This window comes from Triticum aestivum, chromosome 4D (genome assembly GCF_018294505.1).
Source record: "Triticum aestivum cultivar Chinese Spring chromosome 4D, IWGSC CS RefSeq v2.1, whole genome shotgun sequence".
NCBI classification, from domain to species: Eukaryota; Viridiplantae; Streptophyta; class Magnoliopsida; order Poales; family Poaceae; genus Triticum; species Triticum aestivum.
Genome location: NC_057805.1, coordinates 312,763,065 through 312,783,010, shown reverse-complemented (window position 1 = coordinate 312,783,010; position 19,946 = coordinate 312,763,065). Strand labels below are relative to the sequence as shown.

At 45.5% G+C, this 19,946-nt stretch overlaps 2 protein-coding genes and 1 non-coding gene across 5 annotated transcripts; all 3 read right to left on the bottom strand.

Moving 5' to 3' along the window:
• Positions 1-7,524: 7,524 nt before the first annotated feature.
• Positions 7,525-10,739, bottom strand: LOC123097628 (aquaporin SIP2-1). Its single transcript, XM_044519418.1, has 3 exons — positions 10,204-10,739; positions 8,850-9,107; positions 7,525-7,933 (listed from the first exon to the last, which is right to left on the bottom strand). Exons 1-3 carry the CDS (start codon positions 10,519-10,521, stop codon positions 7,760-7,762), a joined length of 750 nt encoding a protein of 249 aa, XP_044375353.1. The 5' UTR covers positions 10,522-10,739; the 3' UTR covers positions 7,525-7,759.
• Positions 10,740-10,864: 125 nt separating this feature from the next.
• Positions 10,865-10,937, bottom strand: TRNAE-CUC (transfer RNA glutamic acid (anticodon CUC)). The gene has a single exon. It is a non-coding gene; the product is annotated as a tRNA-Glu (tRNA).
• A 30-nt stretch (positions 10,938-10,967) lies between these two features.
• On the bottom strand, positions 10,968-18,733 carry LOC123097626 (alpha-L-arabinofuranosidase 1). 3 transcript variants are annotated; one of them, XM_044519415.1, is made up of 18 exons: positions 18,505-18,733; positions 17,344-17,538; positions 16,827-16,881; positions 16,165-16,376; positions 15,761-15,882; positions 15,504-15,657; positions 14,831-14,900; positions 13,790-13,935; positions 13,650-13,695; positions 13,521-13,573; positions 12,730-12,874; positions 12,523-12,641; positions 12,350-12,421; positions 12,176-12,279; positions 12,032-12,088; positions 11,631-11,829; positions 11,414-11,557; positions 10,968-11,268 (listed from the first exon to the last, which is right to left on the bottom strand). In XM_044519415.1, the coding sequence occupies exons 2-18, from the start codon at positions 17,521-17,523 to the stop codon at positions 11,110-11,112; spliced, it is 2,037 nt and encodes a 678-aa protein (XP_044375350.1). In that variant the 5' UTR covers positions 17,524-17,538; positions 18,505-18,733; the 3' UTR covers positions 10,968-11,109. The 3 variants fall into 3 exon arrangements, with proteins under 3 accessions (XP_044375350.1, XP_044375351.1, XP_044375352.1); XM_044519416.1 differs by having other exon boundaries at positions 17,344-17,529; positions 18,505-18,711; XM_044519417.1 differs by lacking the exons at positions 16,827-16,881; positions 18,505-18,733 and having other exon boundaries at positions 17,344-17,497.
• Positions 18,734-19,946: the final 1,213 nt, after the last annotated feature.

Sequence of the window (19,946 nt, the reverse complement as noted above, 5' to 3'; positions counted from 1 at the left end):
AAATGCATGGAAAATAGCAAATGAAGGAACAAAGGGTTGAAAGTTGACAAACGTTGCTTTGAATGGTGCATAATGAACGCATAAAAAGTCTGGAGTTGTAATAAGTTTACAAAAATGAAGTGCCTTTGTAACAGATGAGTTTTCGTCCGAAACCCTGATACTTCGAAAGAGAGTGTCCAGTTTGTACACGAAGGGCATCCAGTTTTTGCCCTAACCCTCTCTATTTTTTGCACATGCTATGTGGATGAAATGATGATACCATGCCAAGTTTCAACCTTTTCAGAGTTCATTTGTAGTGCTTTTCAATTTCAGGGTCATTTAGCTCAAAACAAATCAGTAAATGCATGAAAAATAGCAAATGAAGGCACAAAAAGTCCAGAGTTAAAATAAGTTATTAAAAATAAAAGAGAGGCGTAATGCTCACCTGCACGTTGCTTATCTTCAGGCCTTGAGAAAATAGTGTAGACTGCACGGAGCTATGTGTAGTTTTCGTCCGAAACCCTGATAGCTCCGTGCAGTCTACACCACTTCCTCAAGGCCAGAAGCTAAGCAACGTGCAGGTGAGCATTGCGCCTCTCCTTCATCGTCTCTGCACTCAGGGCTTATAAACCGCTGCGAATGCCTCTTGCTTGGTGAGGTGGGACTAAAAAACAGCTGCAGAATGAATCAACTAAAAAACCCTAGTACCGGTTCATGCCACGAACCAGTACTTAAGGTGCTGGTGGGGCCCCAGCCTGGGCACAGCCTGCCACAGCCTCTTTAGTACCGGTTCGTGGCACGAACCGATACTAAAGGTTCGCCACAAACTGGTACTAATGAGCTCCGCCCGCCTAGCCGTTCGAACCGGCACTAATGGTCACATTAGTGCCGGTTTTGTTACAAACCGGGACTAATGTGCTTCACATTAGGCCCTTTTTCTACTAGTGACACATCAAGAAATACATACACATTAAGGAGGCTATGTTTAACAAACTCTGCACTCGCGACTGCCTCTCGTGTCGCCCCCCCTCACGGGTGACACAGGAGGTCTCGGCCACCGCCGCCTAGCCCTCCCCAATGCTCACCTTCCCATTCGTCGCTATCGGTGATCGGCGCCGGCAAAGCCCTTGCGTGCGATGGCAGCGGCGGAGGGCCTGTCCTCCCTCCCTTGATGGCACGGGCAAAGCCCGTGCGTGCGATGGCGGCACCAGAGAATGTGACTCCGCCTCGCTGACGCCCAACGCTGCGAGGGCTGTCGTCACCTCCCACACCCGGTGCCTCGCACTGCGGGCACGTCGCACCATGTTTGCGTGGATGACGCCCATGGTGCGTCATGGCCTCGGCGCGGTAACGGAGGGGTTGCGCCCGTGTTCGGATGCAAGACGGACTGCACTGCCTCCGGTGAGACCGCGACGAAACACCTAGTGCCAGATCCATGTGCCAATTGGGCGAACGCAATGGATTCCCTACGGAAGGAGTCCGAGCGCGGCCTCGCATGGGCCTCCTCCCAGGAGCGGCGAAGCACAAGTCGGGTGACTATCTCCACCTCGGGGCCGCCTGAGATGAGCTCGGAGTCGACGGATCTGGAGGTGAAGGACTAGGATCCGTTGCCCGCCATGCCGGAGATCCCCGGACAGGAGTTTGAGTGGCGGAGGGGAGTGAAGGGAAGTGGCTAGTGTTTGGTCCGACGAGCGGATGAGAAGGAATATATATGAGGCCGGATGGACCAGCGTGAGTCGGGTCCGACGTGGCGTGTCTGGACGCCCATATCCAGCCCAATATGAGGATGTTGGTTAGCCTGGACGTTTGAGGCGTTTGTCTAGATCAATTTTTTGTAACCTGACTGTTTGCCCAATCGTTTGAGACGTGTTTGGCGTGTGTGGCTGCACTTGCTCTAAGAGCATCTACAGCCACATATGACAAATATGGTCCCTCAAAGGGCCGCGGACGCTCCCGGGCGCGTCCGCGATCAGTGACTGGGCATGCCTCGAATTTTACTTGTTGCATCCGGACATCTCATACTCGATTCTTATATCCATAAAAAGATCATGCAAAAGAAGTATAACCTACGTACTACGTCGATCCTAGCTACTTCTCGTTGGAGATCACGACAATCTCCGTGCCCGGCTCCAGCAGCATGGGTGACAGCTGAAGCTCCGGCTGCTCCGCTCCGGCCTCCTTCGCCTCTATCTTCGCATCGAGTTCGGCAAAGAGCGCGTCGGACTCCGCCTGCTCCCACTGGAGGAACGCCCGGTTGGCCTCCACATAGGCCTCATCCTAGATGGACTCCAGGATGGCCTGCCGCTCGGCTATCTCATCGGATTGGGCGAGGGCGAACTCCGTCCCCGCCTGCTCCATGTTGACGGCCAACACCTGCTGGTCCGGCTCCTCCGCCTCCTCCACCTCCATCGAAGCCATCTCCTCCTCCTCTTCCCTCGGCTGCTCCTCCTCCTCCTCCTCCTCCGGCTCCGGCGAGTCTGGAGGCAGCCCGACAGCGATGCGGGCAGCGCGCGCGGCTTGCCTTGCCCGGATCTCCTGCTGGATCTCATAGCGGCGCTCTTGCGTCAGCATGGCGTAGTAGGTGATTTTGCTTCGGACCATGACGGAGTGCTGGAGCGTGGGCGGAGCGTCCGACTGTGGGCAGAGCGCCGGAGCAGGAGATAGAGGAGGTGGATGGCCTCGGACTGACGGTGCGGAGAGGGGGGAGGGAGATGGGTTGGGGTTGCGGGACGCCGGCCGGCTTAAATAGCCAGATTTGGTCTTGGACGGCGAGCCAGAGCGGCGCCACGCGGCGTTCACCCCGCGGCGTCGGACCGCCGGATTTTTGAACATTTCCACGTGGGACCCCGCCGTCATACCGACGTGGCGGGCACGCCCGGACGCCCCATATCCGCCCTATATTTGGGCTAGATATGGGGTGCCGGTCAGCACGGGCGTTTGAGGCCCATTTAAAACATTCGTCTGGGTCAAAAAAACGTGACCGGACGGCCCGTCCACGCGTATGAGACGGGTTTGAGAGGTTCGGCAGTATATGCTCTAAGAGCATCTCCAGCCGCGCCCCCAACAGGCCCCACATGCGATTTTTTAGCGCCGGCGCCCAAAATCGGCCCAGTCGCATCACCAGGAGCCTTTTTTCGCCGGTTTGGGCCGAAACTGGCGCCAGCGGACCCAGGCCGAACCCGGCGCGCTGGGGGGCGCCCGGGGGCGCCGGGTCAAGCGATTTTGGCGCGAACGAACTGCGGGCCCGCCAAGTCAGCGACCCCCGCCTCGTCGTCCTCACAATGCCTCGGTTTCCCGCGGGGAATCAATGCCAAGGCTGCCGTCGGTCCGCCTTTCATTGATTCCTCATGGGCGGCGTGGCAACGCCCCCCTCCCGCCACGCGTACACACGGCGCCCACCCCCGGCCTCAATATAAAGCAGCGCCTCCCCTCGCCGGTGGCCGCACCCCGCCCACAACCGTCGAGCTCTTCCTCTCTCTCCCCGTGCGCAGCCGCCGCCGACGTTCCTCCCCTCTCTCCTTGTGCCTAGCCGCTACGATGGGCGAGAGGTTCCCCGGCGATGGGGCGGCGGCCAATGGATTCGGCCGCCGCTCGTTGCACGAGTGGGAAGCCCACTTGATGTTCGAGGCCAAAATCCCGGCGCCTCCCGACATGCGCGCGCCGGGTCGGTGGAAGCTCAGCATCGGTGGCGTCCCCACCCCCCACTGCCCAACGTCACCGCGCAAGCCGACTACTTCGCCGACGAGGTCAACCGCGTGCGGGCGTCGCTGACGGAGGAGCAGCGGGCCCTCCCGCAGTACGCCGCCAGCAACCACGAGGCGTGGGCGGGGACCAAGAACAGCGAAGGCTGCCGCCTGTGGTGGGGCGCCCCGGCCGCACGCTCCACGCCGTCCTCCAGCACCTCGAGGGCGGCAACGAGCCGCCGTTGACGTACCCTGCCGCCCCGGTCGCTCGCCGGATCGGCGGGCAATGGATGCCGAGGAGGGCCGGCTCCTCTTCTTCCTCCTCCTGTTCCTCCTCCCGCTCCTCCTCCCACTCCTCCGGGTCGTCGGCGCTGTTCAGCGTCAAGGCCAAGCCCGAGCCCGCGGCGACGCCGCTCGGCCGGCGCGCCTCCTCCTCGGCTCCCCGCGTCGTCAAGCCCAAGACGGAGTCGGGTCTCGCCGCCGTGAAGACGGAGCCAGGGCTCGCCGCCGTGAAGACGGAGCCAGGGCTCGTCGGCGTGAAGGCGGAGCTCGACGACGCGACGGCCTTAAAGTGGGCGCGCGAAGACTGGGCGCGGACGGAGCTGGAGCGCCAGCACCTCGCCCTAGAGCAGTTCGCCGCTTGGCGCCGTGGCCGCGACGAGGGAGGCGTCGTCCTCCTCAACGATGACAGCGACGACGACGTGCCGCCACCGGTCCGCCAGGGCGACCCCGGGCAGGGGTCCAGCAGGGGCGGCCGCGTGAAGGAGGAGAAGGACGACGAGGACAACGGCGGCGACGACGACGTCAGCGACTTCGCCTCTCTCAGCGCGTTATTCGGCCTGTAGTCGCGGCCTCTTGTGTTTTTTGAAGTATTTTATTTTATCTATGTAAAAAACTATTTCAGTTCGCCGAAGTCTACTGTTTCACCGAATATTTGTCCCGTCCGCCGAATTTTAATCGAATTAATGTTCAAAAAAGTTTAAAATAGACGCCTGGAGGCCGACCCTGGAGCGTCGGGTGGGAACCCGGTCACCTCCAGGCCGATTTTAGCGCCGATTCGCCCACAGGCGACGATTTTTCGAGCCACCTGGGGCCAACGGCTGGAGATGCTCTAACATTCTTCACTTCACTTGCGCGCGGCCGCGGTCAAAACTTGCAGGCTGTGGCAGACGCACCGCGACACGGCCGGCGTGTGCAGACGTCCTGTATTGTACGGCCGACGGAGTTGCCATCTCGGGTGTACTGTATCATGCAGGTCGCTGTACCACTAGCATGGACCGAGTGTCCGTACACGAAGAGCCGGAGCAGAATTCTCATTTGAGTTTTGTCCGCTTCACAGAGCATACCCTGCGAATACGATCGACTTGTCGTCGTTGTCGAGTAGCTGCGCGATGGACAAATTTCCGAATGCCTGCGCGCAGCACCATTTTAAGCTTTGGGATGTACTGTCATCCTCCCTCGACCGTTTGATTTTGCATCATCAGACGAACAACATGGAGGACCATCTCCAGTTAATTGCTGCTCCAAGCACATGCAACCGGACCGGAAGAAGCTGATATTCCCAGCTCATTATAGAGTACTACTTCCTCCTCCTAAATATAAGTATTTTTAAAGATCTCAATATAAAGTAATGCGAAATAAAATGGATGAATTTACACTCTAAAATACATCTAGATATATCCATACATAGTCTATACTAAAATCTTAAAAAACATATTTACGAATGGAGGGAGTAGCTTAGATTGCCACACCATATTACCTTAGAATATATTATCACCAAGGACTGCAGTACTAGTAGTGTACTCTACGTATGTCCTAGTGATTGCCAGCCCGGGACATTCATGGACTGGACGTCTTGACAACTGACGCGCACTACCGTGCTGCGCAGCCTTTTCTCTCTCTCTCAAGAAAAAAAAAGTACTATACATCGTACTCCAGCTTTTATTTCTAGTCAGGACCATGATATACGAGCCGTGAATTGGAGGTTCCAGCTGCTTCAGTGATCGCACAAACATGTGCGAGCGTTTTGACACAATCCAACGTTCCATTTCTTTCTCAATCATTTGAGGATTCTTTTGTTTTTCTTTGCGAGGAACCATTTGAGGACGATCTTAATTTGTATTTACTTGAATGATGCTATGAGTCCTGGTCAAAATGAGTTCTATAAATTCTACTCCACATCTTAAAATTGCATCTTGGTCATCCTAAACTGTCAAGCAACATGTCTCGGTCGCATCCAAAGCGTACTCGTCAGCATAAACAGATCCGATCCACGATCTGGAGACTCAATAGCGTCGATGATAAAAATGCAGTGGCAATAGCAAGTAGATGCATGTGCAAGATAACAATCATGCCTTTTTTTTGTAAAATGATAATAATGACGATAATGATCATGTCAGGATGATACCAAGCTGCGCCTTCTCCCATTTTTCTATTTGTGTACAAGTTATGTTTCTATTTGTTGTATTATTGAAACCGCTAGAGAGTAATCTCACACCAAGAAAAGAAAAGAGAAAGTGCAAATGAGAAGCAATGACAGAACAAATTAATAGCACGAGCGTAGTGGGTCTGCATTGGGCCACCAGCAGCAGGAGAAGGACGTTAAACACCTTTTGAAGGGGCCGCATGCCCTCCCTGTAGACAGACAGGAAACATAGCACATGGACCTGGACCACAAGAACGGGCCCATTACACCTTCCCTTGCAGCCCCATTTTGGAGCGGGGAATTCTTTTCTGCTTTAGCTCCAATTTCTAAGTACAAATACACAGAGGAGCTAGTTAACTGAAGAAAGACAAATAAATACAGGAGCTAGTAATTCCAGTTCTTTCTTTCTTAACCCTGCATGAAGAAAATCATAAGTCTACAATATTTTTAGTCGAACAGCATATAGCAAAACCGTTGTACAAATACATATGGATATGGATTATTCAACCCGAATAAACCAATTGGATGGTATAGGAGTATATGGGATAAAGCATGAAATAATTCAAAGGAATCTTCCAGAATTGGATGTGTGTGGGCACTTGATAATTATTAGACTGAAAAAGGAGAACATGGTCGAATTTTCAGGTTAGTAATTGTCTGATAGCAGGATGGCTGAACTGCAGCGACAATACTACAAAAGGTAGTCAGTTGCCAACATCATCACTGGCCCAACCAGATTTTCTATACTAACATCCATCAGTTTTAATTTAGAGAGTTTCTGCTGATAACCAACCGATGCAATTTAAAGAAAACTAGCAGCTGTATAGGTGTTGAAACAGCTGTCATTGTTAGGCTGTTAGCTCCATCATATGTGCTGAATGTTTTGTTATTCATGTGTATTCACCACTCATATAGGAGTATTAACTTATGGTAACTCCCAGCGTATATTGCCAACGATATTCTAAATATAAACTGATTGGTTTTCTAGAAACTAGAGGACCTAGACCACACTGCATTTCCAGTCTCGCTATGTAGAATGAGACTTGCAGGACACACTGATAAATTGTAGGAACACAAAATGTCAATTGTCAGTCAGTGCAAGACAGGTGATGGGTTCAACAGTCTTGATCACAATTGAGTTGTATCATCTCCTCCCTACTGTTTCCCAAAATATGCCTGGAACATTTTAGCACACATAAAAAAAACGTACTCCCTTCGCCCCGAATTACTCGTCTTAGATTTGTCTAGATACGGATGTATCCAACACTAAAAAGTCAAGTAATTTGGAACGGAGGTAATACTCCCTCCGTCCGAAAAAGCTTGACCCTCAAATGGATGTATCTAGCACCAACTTGGTGCTAGACACATCCATTTGAAAGACAAGCTTGGGACAAGCTTTTCCGGACGGAGGGAGTACACATTAAGGAGGCTTCAACATGCTGACAGATGAACATTTTAGAATAATTAATGATAATATGATCTGGAGTTCTTGCTCCAGAAAAAATGGTGGACACCACTCCCACAATAACAATGTTCCTTCTTCTTTCTTTGAAGGAATACTTGAAGGAAAGCCAAATAGAACCTAAATTCAAGTCCATGAGGACTTCAACCCAGGCGCTGGTACTGTATGTACATCCACTCCCCAACCAGGCGATGGCTCGCTTCCTGAAGTCTATTCCTTTTTGTTCTTGTTTTTATCTGCTTCTTGCTCCTTGGTCTTCTTGGGTTTAGTTAAGAAGGTAACCACCCATACTCCTACAAGGGTTGCTTGGAGGGGTGCGAGCCAATATACCAGTAGGTGGTCAAATGATGTGTGATCTCCACGAGCATAGGCCCAAGCAAAGGCCTGCAGAATATAACACAAGTGAATCATTAGATAACTGAAGTTCAATCTCAAGAATTAGATGTAGCAAGCTAAAAATGCATGTCAGGTGTTACTCTACTGTGAATAAAAACGCATTCATGGTTTATCACTAAGTTCGATAGCTACTCCCTCCGTCCTTTATATAAGGTGTATTTGTTTTTTCAGAAGTTAAATGAGTGCAAGTTTGACCGTATTTTAATAAAAATATGTCAACATTCACAATACGAAATATATATCACTTGAACCATCATAAAAAGTACTCCGTCCCATAATACAAGAACGTTTTTAAAACTAAAACAGTTTGAAAAACGTTCTTATATTATGGGACGGAGGGAGTAGTTTCATATTTTATCTATTAGGAATTGCGGATATCGTTATTTTATTCTATAATCTTGGTCAAATATTCAAATGGTTGACTTGCACGGAAATCAATACACCTTATATTCTGGAACGGACGGAGTATTTGCTAGCAGTGAACATCTGTCAAACTGTTAGTTGGTGTGATATACCATGACCTTTTTGAAGTATTCGAAAGCATCAATGCAACATCTTTGAGATGACAAGAAAAATGTATGCATGTAAAACCGTTTAGACAACTTACAAACTGTTTGATTTTATGGCCAAAGTTTGATATCACCATGGTACACTTGGATGATATGAACATTTCACATATCAACTGATCACCACACATTGCAGCGGAACATAATATTATGGAGTGCTGGCTAGCAGAAATGTACTGGCAACCAGAACAAAATTAGTGCTGCCATATATGTGTATGCATACTATTTCGATGATTTGTACTAGATTCGTATCGAAGTTATGCACATGTGTTGTACTTCAAGTTCAAGAGGTTAATTTCTACAACAGTCTCATGACATTAGGTGTAGATAACACTTACAGATGCAGGGTTCATAATTCCTCCAGTCATATCTGAGCTAAGGATATGAATCGTCATTTTCCAAATGCTGGCAATCCATGTCTTCACAAAGAACCCCTGTTCTTTCTTTTTAAGTGTCAATGACACCATAACAACCATTAAGGTTGCCAGTCCTTCAGTTAAAGCCCCATGATGAACACCGACGCTTAACGCAGCTCCTTTACCTACTTTAGGGAATGCAAATCGCATGAGCATCACTCCAATAACCGCCCCAATCACCTGATAACCAAACAACGTCAAATGTTAGACAGACGTGCAGATCCATAAATCAACATGGCTACAAGAAACAGGCAGATCAGCCAAAGAGAAAAATGAAACATCTTTCCCCTCCAAAAGTATGAAACATCTCCAAAGATATCTTCAGGCCTGGAGATATTACATCAAGCAAGATCTCAAGTTGTTGCTATTCAAAATAAAAGAGAAGCATGTTCATGCCTTTCACCAGTGGATATATAGCAACCTGTAAATCATGTTTTTTTTTCCAAGAGCAGGCATTGGCTAGCCCCTAACTCTGTTTTGGCCTCTCAGGCCTTTCTTTTTTTTCCTTTCCCCTTGTAACATACTATTGATAATATATGAAAATTATACCGTAGAACTATTGTTCTACGGTTTGCGGATCAAATAAAAGCATGAAACATCTTTCTTGCAACAGAGAGAGTATGAAACATCTATTGTTCAACATGAATTAAATAGATCTGATGGTTCATCTCTCCCCTCCCATCCGATTTCATCATTTGAACAAAAACAGAAAGTTTCGTAACACATGATATATGCTGTCTCTTGCCCAATCTCTAGAAAATCATCTACTTGCCAATGCCAACACAGATGTTATGTTACGCTATCAATCTATATCACATCTGAAGTGACAAAATTGACCACAGTGTAATAGTACTGCATTAAGCCTTTCTGTTCTTTATAACATTAAATGTATCCACGTGTGCCCATAACATAAAAGCGAAAAATATAGTAGTACTACGTATTAGCTTAGGGCATCCATAATGTGGTCAAATACTGGTGTCATGTTCAGATTCTGGCTTTTTGGCACCACTTGCTATAGCTGCCTGCCCGTTGTAACAAAGCTGTCCAATATCGAACAAATGTGTGTTGATGGTAGCATAGTGTAGCAACGAAAATAACTCATGGATTGGTTATGAGATACTAGTATATTATAAGATCATATGGCCCTCAAATAGGTACTGGTCAGATTGTGATGGCTCCTCTCTTGAAAAGAACAGGTAAATGTTCCTCTCAAGTCTCAAGTATATTAATATTAATATATAGAGAGATAAAAGGACGAGACAGAGCGACTAATCACCTGCGCAGGGACCCGTACGAAGACGGTGAAGAGGTAGAGGGCGATGCCACCGCGGGAGGCCAGGGCGCCGGAGATGGCAGTGAGCGGGTTGTAGGAGGCGCCGCCGGTGGCGGATTCAAGCCAGGCGAAGAGGAACATGTAGACGACAGAGAGCGAGACCTTGGCGGCTTCCCCCTCCGGGCGGCCCCCAAGTCCGAGCACGTTGTACACGGCCAGCTTCACCAGCGCGCCCGCGCACACCCACAGCACCGCCAGGACCAGGTCGCCAACCACCAGCCACGGCCGGATGCGGCCGCTGGACGCCGGAGCCGGAGCCATGGGCGGGCGTTGGGGGGAGCGGGGCAGAGGCGGTGGCTGCCTGCCTGCCTGCCGGTGCTTTGGTGGCCGCGAGGGAAGGATTCTCCTCCTGCCGGGATTAGGAAGGAAGCGAGCGAGAAATTTGTAATTTTAAAATTGGGAGCGGGTTAAGAATAGATTCCCTTATTAGGATGGCCACGAGCACGACTGCCAAGGAAAGAGGAAACCTCTGCCGTAGTGGTGCGCGTCAATGATTGAGAATATTTTCGACATGTTTGTCAATACTGTCGTTTCAAGGACGCAGTTCCTTTCAAAAATATAGGAAATCTTGCCAAAAACGGTATGAAGCCGCCTCCAAAAAAAATTCTGTCGCCGGGACTTGAACCCGGGTCTCTCGGGTGAGAGCCGAGTATCCTAACCACCTAGACTACGACGGAGGATATGTTCTTAAGCTTTAGTCTGAACCATATCGACAATCATAATCACTTGCCCTTTAACCTGCGTGTTAATGTATACATCCACACACGGCCATATTAAGTTTATGTTTAATCCAAATTCATGTTTTGCATTGAGAGACGGCTCTCTCGTCTATCACATTCCTTTCTGTATTCACATACTTGAATGCAAGCTTGACTCCGGGACTGAATGCATCATCTGCAAGCTTGACTTCAGGTCCAAGAGGAGATCAAACGAGGTGAGGGAGTACGGATCCAGTACAAGGCTCATCTCCTCCCTCGCATTGCTTATCGGGCTTTCCACCGGCACCACCTATTGCATGCCAAACAAAAGTTCAAGACAAAGCATTATAAACATTGCAAATTTACAAGCACCACTACAGCTACTAATCTAAGACAGAACAATTCTCGCATCAAATTCAGTTTGCGGTCACCGGAAACAAGTCAATGTAGCATACCTTGTCTGGTTGCTGGAAGGAGTTCTCATCCCGTAGAGAACCAGATGTAAGTACCGTCTTTACGGATCCAAATGTCTGAATCTCATTCTCCAGCCCAGTTATAGAGATACTAAGATCTATAGCCTTGTTGCCGAAATTGAGAACCTGACATAAACGGATTTGGTTATTTCAATTTTCATCAGCTCAGTTTAATTCCCGGACAAGGGAATAAATGCACCTTTATTTTTAGGTAGGTATTTCCATCTTTAGAATTCTGCCACGTGATAGCCGATGCGACCAGTTGGTTATAGTTCGATACTTGAATGGTAGATGGATGAAGTGACGCGCCGCTTGACTCCTTGAAGAAGTGTAACATCCAGTAGTTTGGACATCCATAGTGCTGCCATGAGTTGAAGACTATGGCATCTGGACTCCACCTATTATTAAGCACAAACGTATTTTCATGGATGGCACAGGCATCAGTAGGAAAATTGTAATGATGTACGAGTGTATTTCTCTCTACAGAATTCAAGTCAATGGATTATCCAAAATTTTAGCTTAACTTCACGTAGACAAACTGTGGCACGGTTTCAGAAGTACACTGACTGATTTATTGATTCATAGAGTTGAATCATTTACCTGCGATCATTGTCATTTACGAAGAGTGGAGCACAACTTGCCATTTCAACAGCATCGCTGCGTAGAAAAAGTTGGTAAAACACACAAGTTCAAAATGACTGCTATCATCGCCATGATGCCAAACCAGAAGTAGAATACAAGGACCTGTTTCTTTCTAATCCAATAAGAAATGCAGCTTCAGCTAAAGCAGCTACTAGTGTTCCTCGGCCAGCATCATTTCCGGTCACGGCATATTCACTAACAATTGCCTAAAATTTACACAGGGTACCGGTTAGTTGTGAGGATGAGAATTGATGTTAATAGAAGCACAGCTCGTACCTTCGGTCCACCTCGGGGTGTGCTGTCAAACATGCTAGATTTGGAAAACATATCACCAGATGAGGTATAGACCTACCACAGAGCGGATGTCAAACATTGCCAACATATTATTCATTTATTTAAAGCTGAATATATATACTTTATCTAAGTGAAGACCAAGCAACAGTCTTTACATGAACATCATACAGATCAGCAGGTTCGACCGGTGAAATGGTAGATCTATCACAGCTGGATATGATTTTGATATCTGGGTAGGATGCTTTTATTGCAGAATAGAACTTGCGGTAATTCTCTAAAAAAAGCAGCTTCGATAAAGGTTGCTTTCCTGTATGGCCATCCATGGAGAAAATGTGAAGAAACCAAGAGATATATAGATTAACCTTTATAGTAGTGCATTGAGCATTCCTGATTTCCCATAGAAATATAATTAAGCTGAAAGGGCTCTGGGTGTCCCATTGCTGCACGAACTGAACCCCATGAAGTCCCAGGGTCTCCCCTCGCAAACTCAATACCGTCAACAACATCCTGCAAAAGCAAAGAAATTCAAATAACAACAATTTCTTACAAATGGAAACAAGTATGTTAAGAAACATCACTTAATCTCGCAATCCTAATTAAGATCATTATGCATGGCACCCTTCAGCTAGGCATGTAAGAAATATGTATTCATGTTGACTTTTGACATATATTTAGTCATTTCCCGGATATTCACGCCAGACTGTAGCCTAGACATTCGAGATTTGTAGTAACAGATAGAATATAGACCAAGTAATTGTTCAATTATGCATCCAAATATAGTAATTAGCCATATGCACTTGTTTCCAAAAAAACATTGCGTAAGCACACATATATGATTATATTTAGCAGATTCCATTCTGACTATTCACCCTAGGGATGCCATTTCTGAATCCTAGTGACAAGATTATGCCTGTATTTGATTTTCTATTCTACTTGGTTCTTCACTGAGATGGCTTTTAAAATAAATGGATCGTTCATTTATCGTGTAATCCTTTCCTTAGTATTGGAGAATAAATTCAGTAAAGAGAGTAAACAGGCATCGTAATTTTTACTTTGTTAGATTAATGCTCAGAAAATAAGAAAACCTACTAAGGGAGGAATAGATATAGACCATGGCACGTGAAAAAATGTATAACAATATTCAAGAACATACCTTTACAAAAGCAGCTATTGTGGCAGATGGCACTTGTTCATTTCGGCTAGCCCCTGCCACAATGAAAAGAATTGATCACATCACCAGATTAGCAAACAATCATTTTTACTTCCTACACATAGTAATTACCATCATTGACCACCCAAACTGGGCAAGCACCAAGGTCTTCTGCTAACTACAGTAATAAAATAACAAATCTCAGCTTTAGACTGTTTGCAATTGTCTGACGATTTCCAGATCGAAGTCAAGCAGTAGGGTTTTTTACTCACTTGAAGGAACTCAAAGAATCCAAGTCCATCATCAGTCCAGTAGCCCCAAACATCATTAAAATGACCAGGTCTCTCCTCCCAGGGTCCAACAGTTTCACTCCAGCGAAATGCATTTGACAGATAGTTTCCCATGACATAGTTTCCACCTAAAACATGTAATCAGCATACTATCAATCTCCAGAAATCAATGTTTAATCATAACTGAGCTTTAACCTATTTTCTTAGTTTTAACCTTATGTTACAAAATCTTTTTATCAGAGCTTACTATACTGACTATTACTACTTGCCACTGAATCATGTTGTTCGACACACAACTTCTTTATACAGTTTATGTTACAAAATCTACCAACCACAGCTACATATACTGAGGGAAAAATCAAATGATTATTTGAAACCTCAAAAACACCTAAGCGCCAATAGCCTGTTTGGTATGCTGCCAGAGCATTTGAAGCAAGAAAACGAAAAAAAAATCTTTCTAGAGTGAACTTTTATCCGCGTAGTAAATCATGTTCATGCAGTTTGTTATGCCAAACCCATAAACTGTGTGTGAAGAAGTTTTGTGTCAACCAAGATGATTCAGTGGCAACTGATAGTATCAGTTGCTTATAATTTTACAAGGTATCTTCGTTCAGTCATAGCACATATAGTGATAGAGAGAAGAATATGTATCTAATATAGTACTCCCTCCGTCCCATAATATAAGACACTTTTGCAAGCTAAAATGGCTTGCAAAAACGTCTTACATTGTGGGACGGAGGAAGTACTAGTTTAGTTCGTTACCACGAGTCTACCCAGTCTAATATTGTACTCTTAAGTGCAGAAATACATGGTTGAGAAAAAAGAACAATTAACATATGTCATTGAATACTTGAACACGTAAGCTGACTTTTAGACATAGAAATTGTACAATATTCACAGTACACTGTACAATCTTGTAGTGCAAAAAATCGTGGAACTTCTACCACATATTAACTACAAGGCATAATATCTTCACCTTTTGATATGAATCACAGATGAAAGATGAAAAGAACAGTGACAAACCTGGGAATTTCAAAATTTTAGGCTTTAGATTTGCCAGCATAGACGCAAGATCTTTACGATAACCATGCCGCTGAAAAGGAAAATGATCGAAAGATACATTGTAATCAACGTTGGAAACTCTAGATAATATTATATGTCATATGCAAATTAAGAATAAATTGATAATGCTACAAAAGATACACAAATAGATAACTTGATATCTTGTGGATATTTCCAGGGGTAAAAGTATCATAAAAGTACACCGTGCAATTTTAATTATGACCAATGCACCTGTATTAAGAAACATTTGAATGCGAACTACTAGAACTGCTTGCTGAACAATACGTATACATGTACGCAAACTAAGTTTAGTGAGAACTCTGGTCTCAGGTTATTAAATGTTTAGATTTATTTATGACATGATAACTGAAACAGCACAACAGAATTTCGTATTTACAGAATCAAAGCTATCCATGGACAAATAACTTAAGTTCATTGAGTCATTAAAAAATATGGATATCTGAAATCATAATTGAAACATAAATAGTTGTTGCATAATCGAATATATATTTACTGCTATGTTGTGTTTCTCAATTCTTGTGGATGCAAGGGAACTTCGCAGTCGAAACATGCCATCTGTTATGATACAAAAGGAAAAGGACGATATCCAGATAATAATTGGAAAATAAATTACCATGTAAGTCTCAGATGGCATAAGTGATACTTGATCAAACCAAACAATGCCACTTGTTCTGGTTGTAAGCTGAAGCCTTGAGTTAGGATTTCTTTCACTTGATTGCAGATCAAACTCAACCTTCGTCCACTCTTTAAAATCTTCCTTATCAGCACTACAGAAGAAAGAATTAGAACAAACATCCATTACACGGAGAGAGCCATAGTTGTAATAATAAATGCTGAACTGTAGGTAAATTAAACCACAATATTGCTTACGTGATGGTATAAGCAGCTAGATTCTGAAGACCATCTGAACTTGTCAAGGAAACTGTTAGATCCATGGAGTCTGATGACATGATGTACATGCTGACTTTATAAACCTTCGCTTCCTCAATATTCTACAACCATGGTAGCGAAAGCAATTCTTATTGTTATACTCGAAACAAACTTATATTGATCACATATAAAAGCCTAAAAGGAAGAAGAAAATAACAGATACTGTATCAACTCTAATGCAGTGAGCAGTGTGTCACTAATGAGTATTGACTGCAAAAGATCTAGGTTTAATGGATCTTAATATCTTGTCTCTTGGTATTAAATAGGTATATGGAAAATGAGAAAAGCTCAAGTCACATGAGGTTCAGAATCCTGAATTTGGATTAGATAAGTAAAAGCCATACCATGCCCCAGAAACCAGGATTATAAATACCGACACCTCCTGGTGGGCAGACATCATTTCCACTAGATTCACAAAGTACTTCCATCCGAAGTGCGATTGGATTAGTTGCAAAACAGGATGAGCGGTCGGTTGCAACAATAATGTTCGATTCATCTCCAATTATCAACCATGGGTCAATGTTTGAAGGCGTATTAGGACCACCAGCTTCAAAACCTGCAACTTAAATTGTTAGAGATTTGCACATAAAACAGAACCAACATAAGGGAACCACACAAATGTAGGACAGAATGTTTAGCTCATTATCTACTTCTAATTGCATGTCCTCTAAACAATTCTTCACCACATACAAGAATTATGTATAAATGATTAGTCGCCGCTAATACCTAATGTTGTAACAGAGCTGTAATTAACAGAATGAGACAGACAATTAGTCAGTAGCTTTTCATTAAACAATTTACAGTTACAAAAGAGATCAGTAGCAGTTAATTCGAGCAAAGAGGATTATGACCCTGCAGTAATTTCCCTGGAAACTAACTATAAGTGAAAATTTTGAACTATGCCAGGTAATACGCAAAGAAGTGCCAAAATGACGAGCACCCACTTCAATCAGACAAGCCAAAGTGCATGTATATCTTTGACACCTCAGATATCAGAACACATTACCTCTATTATTTACAAGTTCGGCCCACAACCCACCAGCCCCAGCATGGTTAATCTCCTACAAGTAAAACCAATAATAAGCAACAATCCTCAACCAAGTACAAAAACTAAATAACCTCTAACACTATATTACAAGGTTCGGCTTCATGAATTCTTTTAGAGAAATAAGCAGCCAACAGGTTTGCTGGCTAGTCTCGCCACAAATAAATTGTCCCTCAGTTGCAGAAAACAGTCATGGGTAATCACTAATTGAAATCCTGAATTACATCTATTTGTTGCAATTCTACAGCCCGTGAATTATACACGCAAAAGTAACACACAATCATACAAATATGTTATGCGGGCTGCAGTTGGCTATATGTAGCCATCTAACACAGAGTTTGTTGAGTTGGCCAAGTAAATAGTCCAACGTTGTCAAAGCATGGTGTTGATAGGGTATGAGAACGAATTTACTAGTACATGTGGCTCATATAACTACTCAAAATCAATGTATGAATCAACAGTTAAAAATTAACCTGACCTCGAAAAAGATGCCAAACATATTCTCAGGAATCATCTGAGTATTCTGAGGTGAAGCATTCACACTCAACTGTGCTGTTTGACCCGCTGCTGACCGAACAAAAAATATCTGATACATGGCACAAACAAGGCCCAGCACCCAGAACAACCTGCCATCCAAAGACCTTCTTGGGACGGCCATTGCGACCTGTCACAACTGAAACCAAAGCAGTAACTAATTGATCGTGTGCAAATACATATACTGCAACCCCAGAAACACGGAGCATCAAAGTTACAATGGACAGGGAAGAAGCAAGAATATGAAACATTAATTAAGTCAGGGCAGTAATGTAGGAGTAGAAGTGAAGCCAAGAGAAGACCAGAACACAAGTTAGCACCAACAGATTGCGACAGGGGTATTGTATTTTGCAGTTTACTTTGCAGGGCTGCACTTCATCGCGGACAAGCAACACAGAACTGTCATTCTCTTGCCATCCATCAAAGCAATACACATAATGTATACTGAATTAATTACTGTATATGCCCTGAGGGTTTTTTTCCCTAGTAATTGAAACGTTTACTTTTAAGGAATCAATTGAAATGTTTTGGCCCGAATTAAGTTGCGCTAGAGGCCATCCTGAACACTCCTTCCGAAACCAACTTTTTTAGGGAACTTTATGAAAACAAATCGCTACAAATATACAAGGCATAGTGTACCAAAACGATAACTGTGACAATAACCTATGAATTGGGGAATAGTCATCAAATATTTCACTTGGCACTAGTGTACTATTGGTCAGCCGACATGAGAAGCTGTCAGACTTGCAGAGCATACAACAAGGCTTGAAGCAAGTAATGCATGCAGGAACCGGCTTAAAAGAAGCAAAGAATCAGAGTAACAGACAGTACAGTAAGGGGGCATTTCCGCAAAATAGCAACAAAAGCGTGCCACATACACATAGACTGCTTAGAGCAAACATTTCACAGTAAAATCGTACTGCTGTGTAAGTAAAGCAAGTTGGCAACCAAGCAAGTGAACCATCTGCTGATCCCCATCCTAAACATAAACGAACCATTGGCCAACCAAAGCCTAAGCTCTAAACGGTCGAAAGCATCAAACATTCGCGCAGTAAAGTTAACCACAAAAATAGAGGGTGCGCAAGAAAATCGATCGAGCTGAGACCTTTTCGGGGATTGCGGAAGCTCGCCAATGCCGGATTTGGGGAGGAAGAGGGGGCGGAGGGCGGCATTTCTAGGTCTCCGCCCCCGCATCGACGAGTCGACGTCGCTGTGGAGAGCAGGCGGCCGCGGAGGCGGCGGCCCCGTCGGATCGCGATCGTGTGGACGGGCGCGGAGGTATCGGTTGCGTTGCTTGCGAAGCTAGGCAAGTCGTTGGTCTTGCGTCGAGCTTATCGCGGTGAACAGGTCAACTGGGACCAGACTTCGAGACCATTATCCGGCTGATTGATTTTCTTTTAGTTGCGCACTCAGTTAAATCGAAATACTTTTTTTTAAACAAATAGCATTAAGACACCCTTCTCTAAACACATCGACGAACGCGATAATTGCTTCATCTGCAACAGAACAGGTACAACCCGTGATGGGCAGCGTTGATTGCATCTCTTGGAAGAATCTTCGTCATTCATTATCTAGTCGTACAAAAATTGAAGCAAAATTCATCGTAGTAATTTCGCTCGCCATATCCAGCCATAATAAAGGATATGACGGTTATTATTTAAAAAGCTGGCGCTCGCCGACCTCATCCATACACGGCGTGTCACGTACCATACTTACGCCCACTCAGTTGTACCGTAAGTATGTACCGTTGGCGTGTGGAAGGTCACAGGCTGTCAGTCATTCAACCACGTCCCCCGATGCAGCGGTTTCCACATGCGTCACTAGTGAGGATTCCGAGGCCCATCAATGGCAGCATTAGTCCCCCACCAGTGTCCACCCACTCCCTCCTCGCCATACCAAGTGTGCCCATCATCTTCACCTGCGCCTACAACAGTAGCCGCCGCCACCTCCCACACCACGCCCAAACCAGCAACCACCGTCCACCTCTCAGTCTCCACGGCGATGATGCACGGTAACCTCATCGCGGAGGAGGTGGGGGTCGCCCACTTAGGCATCGTTGCGCCGCCGAACGCGGGGCTGTCGCTTGGATGGCGCCTGAGCGTTGGCAGCGTTCCATTGGCGATGGGTGCCCCATTCGGATCCATCGACATGACACACGGCATCACCGCGTGTCGCGCGTGACTACAATCGGAGGCGCGGGAGGATCCGACGTATGCCTGATCGCTTGTATCTGCGTTGTTATTTTCCTCGAAGAGGAGAGGATGATGCAGCACAACAACGGTAAGTATTTCCCTCAGTTATGGGTTTAATGATTTTGGATGCACAAGTAGTATTTCTACTTAGTACAAGTGGAGGCTAGCAAAAAGATTGAGAAGTAACCAATCAAGAAACGAAAAATCACATAAGCGAGCATTAAGCATAATTAACACCGAAATAATGCATCACAAGTAGGATGTAATTTCATTGCATAACTATTGACTTGCATGCTTGCATAGGGAATTTCAAACCTTAACACCAATATTCTTACTAAAGCATAATTACTCACCA